The sequence below is a fragment of the Antrostomus carolinensis genome, unplaced genomic scaffold, assembly GCF_000700745.2.
Source record: "Antrostomus carolinensis isolate BGI_N321 unplaced genomic scaffold, ASM70074v2 scaffold12917, whole genome shotgun sequence".
Lineage (NCBI taxonomy): Eukaryota > Metazoa > Chordata > Aves > Caprimulgiformes > Caprimulgidae > Antrostomus > Antrostomus carolinensis.
The window spans coordinates 54956-63235 of record NW_010325427.1 but is presented as its reverse complement, the minus strand read 5'-3'; the positions used below and the strand labels follow the sequence as shown (position 1 = coordinate 63235).

The 8280-nt window shown below is 36.9% G+C and overlaps 1 protein-coding gene across 1 annotated transcript in view; it reads right to left on the bottom strand.

Annotated features, from left to right (window-relative positions):
- PIEZO2 (piezo type mechanosensitive ion channel component 2) overlaps positions 1-8280 on the bottom strand; it is a gene marked incomplete at its 5' end in the record, with an annotated part of 88899 nt that overhangs the window by 27699 nt on the left and 52920 nt on the right. The window contains 2 exons of the mRNA XM_029085771.1: positions 2201-2376; positions 5887-6053. Coding sequence (XP_028941604.1) covers positions 2201-2376; positions 5887-6053 — 343 coding nt within the window. The remainder of the gene's footprint in view (positions 1-2200; positions 2377-5886; positions 6054-8280) is intronic.

Here is an 8280-nt window from a genome sequence, read left to right as displayed (position 1 = left end):
TAGGGAAACCAAAGAAGGAAAACCAGAATGCTGGTTAGAAACCCCCTGCCCCTTCCTAAAAGTTTTCCATTGCAATCCTAGATTCATGATCATAGGGATGCTTTAGATTTAATTAGTTGCATTTACTGGAAAATATCACTTTGAAATGTAAAATGCCCCCTTCTCTTTTTGAGTAATTAAAAAAAAAAATCACTCAATAAACTCACATGAAGTTTAAAACATTTCACATTTCTAAAAAAGCTCATAAGCACTTTTGTAATCCCAGGAAGAGACATGCAAGGGTTCCCCAGTAAACAGATGGTATTATCATTCAATCAACAGACTCATTTTTGCTTCCTCTAATTACAGGTCATTATCATTATAGCAGATGTGCATAATTTGTAAATACTGTCAGTGCAAGAATATTTGATTGTTCGTTACCAGAAAGAGAATGTGAGAACAGAGAAATCAGTCATACTACTGCCTTTGCTATTCCTTTGTTTACAGGTCCTGTGACATCTTCAGAGGAAATGGAGATGACAGTAACACATGTGAAAGATTTAATTTTTTCTATTGTAAAGCAGCTCTACAGAATCATTGAATTCTCTGAGTTTGAAAAGAGATTTTAAATGTGTATGTATGCTCAAAGCAGGGTGACAAATGGGTAGTTATTCTGAAAAAAAAAAAAAAAAGAGATAAGTGGGGTTCAACACTGGATACCATCTCTTTGAAGAGGTAGAATTTACACATGAAAATTACAAGATTTGTCTTTCTTTTTTATAATTCATTTTGGAATTGGCTTCCTTTTGCTTCTAGTTAAAGTTCTTGCTAACACGGTTGTATAATAATGATAATTTCTTCTATCTATAGTAAACAGTGTGCCCAAAAACTGTTTAACAAAAGCAGGACTGATATTAATATTCTCTCTTTAGGTGAGACTGAACTTTGTGGAGTTAAATTCTGTCCTGCAGATATCCAGGTGGCTCCAATAGAATAGCTGGTAATAGAATTTGGCTTTATATTTTTCTCACATCATCTGACTCCTGTAAGACTTTGAGACAAAACACAAAGGTGTTGCTTAGTTGGGTAGCCAGCCACTGAGAAAGATTTGCTCAAGTTTGGTGTTTTTACTGGAGTGAACCTCTAAAAGGCCAGCACTCACCCTGGGGAGCAATTTGTGAATATTTTGTTGAAGCATAGTACTTACAGGCACTCTCTTACACTTGCTTTTCAATAACATCAGAAAGGAAGACAAGCCCTCATTATTTCAGTCACATCTACCCATATGTCATTAGTAAAAGCTAAGCATAATTCACTGTACACAGAAGCTACCAAGTTTGCTGGGAGTATCAAACATGATATGATACTGCCACACTTCAGAGAAGAACAGGAGCCAGCAGAATGCAATGAATTATGAAACAGCTGGATTTCCAAAGCCCTCCCTTCTCCCCCTCATGTTGGACAATTTCTGCAGTCTCAAAAGTCAAGAACACCAGGGACTCTGTGGGAACCGCTGCCTCTGTAAGAGAAGGAAGTGAATGTGTGTGCCTCTGTGTGCATGGAACAGCAGGAGCATGCAGTATTTTTGGCAAGGGACTTGACAGCATCCATCTTCAGAAAACAATGAGGAAGGTGCTTTTCCTGAACTAAGAGGGGTATTTGATCCACAGACCGTGTAGCTCTGGTGGACTGTAATTGTAGCAGTTAGGAAATCAGACTTTTTACATCATCTTTGCCCTGTGTCTATGAGAGGGGCATTCTGTTCTCTCAAATCCAGAATCTCTCTCAATGCGAAGCCTTTTTTGATTTGTGGGCAACTGACAACAATCTATTTTACAAAGACAAAATAGTCAAAACGAATGATTGTTCCTCAAACTCCATGCCTGAATTCCTAAAACAGTATCCCATAAGCATCCTTAGCAGGCTCTTATTTTCTATTACTTTTTACAAGATCAGAATCCCTGTCAATGACTCCTAATTCTAGGGAAATCAGAAAGCAGTGCGGTAGTCATGGAGTGGAAAAGGAGTTAAGTCAACAACTGAGTCTACCGCTCTAAAGGAATAGTAACATATAGCAGAGTTTTCACTATTAAAATGGCATGGATAAATAAAAAAGAGGATTCAACATTGATTAGAAAGTTCATCAGTACTTAGATATCATCTAAAACTATGTCTGTTGCATGACTCCCCTATGTTTCACAAAATAAAATTAAATCAATACCTGGAGATACTGTCACGAGAAGCTGCTGAATCTAAACTATCCATCCTTTCAGATGCTTGCAAACCAGAATCTTGTCCAGGATTTTTATCAATTGAGTCCAGTCCTGACTCCTTAGAAAGTTTCATCATGTGGTTCTGGTAATACATATGGATGCTCTCCCGCGTTGGAACGTTCCCCTGTGGAAGAGAGCAGAGGTAGAGTTATGTGGCAGGGGGAAAGTGCATTCTTTGAGGAACTGTTTTTTTCTGTCATTTGGCAAGGAACAGATTAAGGACTGTGCAAATAGCTTCCTAATAAATAATAACCTCCTACTAGTAGTTCCTTTTCAGAGTGCAAGTCAAATTCTGACTTAAATTACCATGGTATAAAGTTTTTTCACTCAAAAGTGGAGCAATGCAAGTGGTTTCAGACTATATATAGCCAACAAAACTCTGCTGGGTGGATTGCAGATCTTTCAACATGAAAATGAGGTGTGGGCTGGGACCATGACTCAACCTGTATTCCAGCTACTTTTGAGGTATCTCTTTTAGATAGCTTCACTGACTCTAAAAACCAGTCATACATCTTATTAGTGACCAGTAGCAGTTTTTTAAACAGAAAAAAAAAAGAAACAGGTCATGTACAAACTGATCTAGATTTTTATTAGTGTCCCAAAATAAGAATTTACTCATGAAGCATGGATACTTTTTGAAAACCATAAAAAATACACTAAAGACTTTTACTCTTTCTCTGCTAATTCAAGATCAAACAAGTTCAGGAAAGGATGGTTTTATTAACTGTCAGCTGAGATCTGGGCACAGAATCAAGTCTTTTTGGCTATGATATTGCCATCAGAATTCTAAAGGTGTGTCATAAGAATAAAACTGAGAATTTTATAGCTGTTCTTAGGCAGAAACACATCCAACTCATTCCACTAGCAGTTGCACTGACTTCAGAAGATACACTGAGAGAGAAAATTGCTATTCCTGAACAGTCATTTTTCTGACTTACGATGAAGCCTTATGCAAGGACTTTTTCCAGCTAAAATAATAAAAGTACTCTAAAATACTGCCCATATTCCCTTTACTAATATTGTTAGTCACTAGTATTTAAACTCTGGTCCTCCACATTGTCCCAAATCTAAAATTTTAAAATTCTGAAGTTTTGTCAAAAAAAACCCAAAACTTAGGAACAAAATCTGAAACTCAGGTTTTTAATTAGGTTTGTTTGTATATAAGCTGTGTTGCTTCTGCAGCAATAAATGTTTGTGCCACTATGACAGCCTGCCTCTGAAATTATGGCACACGCTACACTCAAGATCTACTGCAGGCTTGTGACAAAGGACAAGAGCTGTGACAGCAAAAGTGCCCCACAACTAGTTTCAGGTTCTTCTGTAGCTGGAAGAGAGATCAAAGGAACCTCATACATCAGATTAACTGTCCCTGACTCCATATCAGACAAAGAAATATGTCGCCATGATGACTGCAGCAAGAATCTCCATTCTTGGGCAGCAATGTCAGGCATGGAGTGGCTACAGAGACTTGGGGATGTTATGGAAGAGTTGATGATTCTGATACCATGAGTACCAATATTTGAGAGGAGAGGAGAGGAGAGGAGAGGAGAGGAGAGGAGATACTTCAATAAAGTTGAGGTAAGAAGTAGTAAAAAATGATCAAAATAAGGTCCCAAATAATTAAGGGTCATAACAAAGCAGTTAGCCTGGCTTCTGCATAAATGTTAAAACTAAGAATTCAGGGGTGGTGAGAAAGAATCATGTGTTTTTCAGTTGAAAGAGCAGAAACTTCTGAGAACTGGGGCAAAAAGGAGCATCACTACAATGCTGTACTATCACAGTATGAATTTTATAGGAAGGATGGAATGGAAAGAGATGGTATGGGTCAAAAAGCATGAATCTAACAAATTAAGTAAATTCACTGTGCTAGGATTATCACAGAGTCTCTGTGGGTGGACTTGAATAAATTAATATTGAAAAAGCATAGTATGAAGGCTTGATTTTTGACCAACAAACCAGGAGTGTCCATTAAATATTAAGGAAGATTACAGAAAGTGCCATTAGAATAATAATGTACAATAACCAAAGTTAATTTTCAAATATAGTCATGTAGAATAGGTAAATATCATGAAAGAGCCTGCACACACGCACACACAAGTCACCAGAATGGGAAAGACCAGGAGGAAGAAGCAAGAAGACATCCTTCAAGAAGTGAAAGTCATGAGGAAAAACAAGTAAGAATTAACTTTCTAGAGTTCAATGTAAACCCAGCAAATTAGACCAAAAGAGATGCTGAGGAATAACCTGCTAAAATAAAATTAAAAAAAAATTGATAACAAAACCATTTTCAACAATAGTAGTTGAAAATGGAATACATCTCTGATCTACAGGAGACCCCAAAATGAACAGGAAGTAGGTTTAAAATGAACAAGAGGAAGTACTTCTAAAACACACCATATGGAATGACACTATAGTACTCTGTATTGTAGGATCTTCTGGAAGCCAACATTAAAATTAGTTTAAAAAGGCACTAGCCAAACTCCAAGAACAGAGACTTCTTGGTATAATTAAACATAAGAATTCAGATGCAGTTTCTGGTTTAGGGTGCCCTAAACCATCCATTGCCACAAGCTGGGGCTTATTCCAAAGAAGCATTTACTCTGAATATGCCACTTTTCTTTTGCTCTGTTTTGGGGCATTTATTATTTATTTAGTTGCTATTATTATTATAATTATCCACTTACTATTGGACACCTTGGGGAAAATGACTGTAACTAAACACTAACACTGAAGCAGCCCTCTCTTCGTGCTCTGTGCCTCCTGGCCAGACTGGGTACAGATTCTCTCTGACCAGGAAAGCCTGCCTCTTGAACCTCCCGGGGTCCTGGGCAGCCTGCTTATTGTGCCAGCTGACGTCAACAGTAGCCAGGCAATATGGGGCTTTATTAAGGTCAACAGTACTAATGTGTTGTTGACCTTTTTGACCTATTTACCGCTGAGACAGTCTGTAACTTTTAACAAAAACTGGAAAGAACTAAAAATGAGGCTTCTATGCCAGGTTTCCAGAAACAGTTGGGTAGCTAGTGACATATGTAAAAATACCTGTGCTTAAAATGAGAGCTTTATGCAACTTCAAGGTACTACCTACTTGCATTTTGAAGATCCAAATACATTTCTAGTTACACTATCAACATTAATCTTTGATAATAATGAGTTTTACTAATATATAACTAGTTTGTGGAGGACCACGTAACTTTATTGCTAGTGAAGAAAATTACACCTGTATGTTGTCAGTCATTTCCAAGGCAATGCTGGTGGACAAAATACTGAAATATGCAGACTGAGGTAGTGTTTCAGCTGTTTAGAATGTCATGCCTTCTCCTCTCTACTTAAATCTATCCTGTCCCCTCAAACCCACACCCTATCACAAGTGTTTCAGCAAAATCCCTGTATCAACTTCTCAAAGAATTATTTTTCCAAAAATTTGTTTTGTGTCCAGATAATACAGTAATTTATTAAGTATATATTTATAAAACAGCAAGCAGTAAAAGAATTCATATCTATTTTTAAAATGCATATATAAGCAATATTTTTATAATTATTGTCCCTAACAGAGTGATCTGAAAAGATAACCTTTCATTTTTCACTGAGCTGGAAATGGCATTATCAAACAAAAAAGACCAAAGGCGTTTACCTTCTTAATCTCCCTGGTCAGCATACAGCGCTCAATTCTTAGCACAGTGGAGATATCGATGTGTTCTCTAGAGATGGAATTAAGCCAAGCTGTAAAACTGTCTAGTGTTGCCAGGAAAAGGACCCAAGTGAACTTCAAGATATTGAATATCCTCTTGATGATGTTATCTAAGGGAGAGGAAAAGCAACAGATAATTAATGAATATAAGTATTTTTCATTGTATTTCTTCTTGGAGTTAGAATCATTTTTACTTTATTGTCTAATAATAATAATTGAGGCTGCAAGACCGTGTCATAGTAACAAATCTCTGAAGATGGCTGCAGGCTTTTTGCCTGCCTGGGCCATTTTCCTGCCTGTATGTCTAGGCTTATAATCTGAAATCCCTTTTACACTCTGTAACTCCCTGGTCCTGTAATCACTAGTCATATAAACAGTCCCTGATTTTAGAGAGATGCTGTATGCACAGGTCTGCAAAATGAAACCCAAAGATTCGAGCACTTCTGAGAGCTATTCAACAACGCTAGCTCCCGTGATCTCAACAGTTGCTCAGGCAGCGTGTTGAGCTGAACCCCTTACTTATCTATTTACTTGTGTGTGTTTCTCTCTGCATGAAGTTTGCCTTTTGTGCTTGAATCTTGCTTAGCTGAGTTTTCAAGTCTAACCTGCCCAAACAATCTTTGAATCTCTCCCTGTTTTCCAACCACCTAAACACACCTCCCTGTATTTAATGTTTCCAAAGCCTCTCTAATTTTAAATAGGCTGCTTTGTGATCTCAGTTCAACTAGCCCAACTAGGATAAATCATATAAATAATTTATAAAACGTTACTTTTGCACCATTTTGCCAAAACAGTACACTTTCCCATGAGTAGGGCTTATGGGTTTACACCAACAATAATAGCTTTGTTTTGCTCAACACAGCTGTTGTAAGTTAATGTCTCCTTTCAGTAGTTCCTTTAGCATTAACAACTGCATTTCTCACCCAAAAAGCAGCACTTTCAGCTGATTTTTTCTGCCACTCCCAAACATACACACTGTACTATAGTTCTTATATAGTGTTGAACAAATGTTAAAAAAATTATTTCCAACTAGCCAGTTCCAGAACTAGTTGTCTCTGCTAGGTTGAAAATCCCAAAGCACTAGCTATAATGATCAATTTTAGAGTAGCCATCCTAAGAAATAATAGAAAACTGTGAATAATCCACCATACAGGGACTAAATGTTTGAAGCAGATACTAAGGAGCCAGCCTATGTGCTAAAGCATGATGCTTTCAACAACTTCACTTCTTAGCTGTACCACAAGATGGCATGCAAAACTGTGGACTGCACATTTGCTCCTTACAAAGGATGCAAAGGTGAAGCTATACTAAAGCAAAATATTTCCGATGGAGGAACATGCACGTGTCTCCGGGTGTGTAGGCAGGGTTCTATATACGTATGCGCAGAGATAAACTAAGGAAACAAACCCATTAGTTGTACATTCCTGTAAAGTGGATGCTGAAATGGCAGTATGTACCATTTACCTGAGTCATGCCATGGAACTGGTCTGGTATCTCTGAACATAAGGGCATTTAGCTCCCTTCACTTGGTGAAATATTATTTCAATAATATTTTGCCCTTTTTTAGGCTTTTTCTATGTCACTTGAAAATAGAGATATTTTATGATTTATCTGCTTAAATTTTATTCACTCATATTTCAATGTGCAGGTCTTGAAGCTAAGTAAATCTTGCTATTGGAAATTAAATGTAACGCTGTTTCTACTTCAAGGCACATTAATGTCCTTTGAATTCCAGATAACATTATGAATAGGTTAAAATAAAATGTAACACACATACAGAACAATATACAACATATAGATGTTCTTTCTTAACCCACACTCTTCCTCTCTAATATATAATTTTTGCTACTGACTTAATGAGAATTGCAGCTCTAAGCTTAAAATTATCTTTATTATTGACCACTACTGGCATGCCATAGTCCCATCACAGTGCTTTGCAAAGCACTTCCAGTCTAATTTGAAAGGTCATTTTTCTCTCTGGGATGGAGGTAATTTAGTATACATTTTTAATGACGTTGTAGCTGTTCTGGCAGCTTTGCTGTTCTCCAAAACTTTTTAAAAATAATATTTTGGGGATCAATTGCATCGAAACATCTTCAAAAAGGAAAATAAAAATTTATTTTCTGCAGAGTCTGTTACTCTAACTTAAAGGGTCAAATGCAGATAAGGCTTCTCTCTGCCTGAGAGTGTGAGATAGGATTTGATCTAAGGTTAACAATTATTCTAATGCTTCATTAACAATTACTGCCTAATTTTTCCAACCATTTTCTTCAACAAATTTTACCTAGGAATGGTCAAAGTATTTCAATGAAAATATAAAACATCTTAAATTGAATT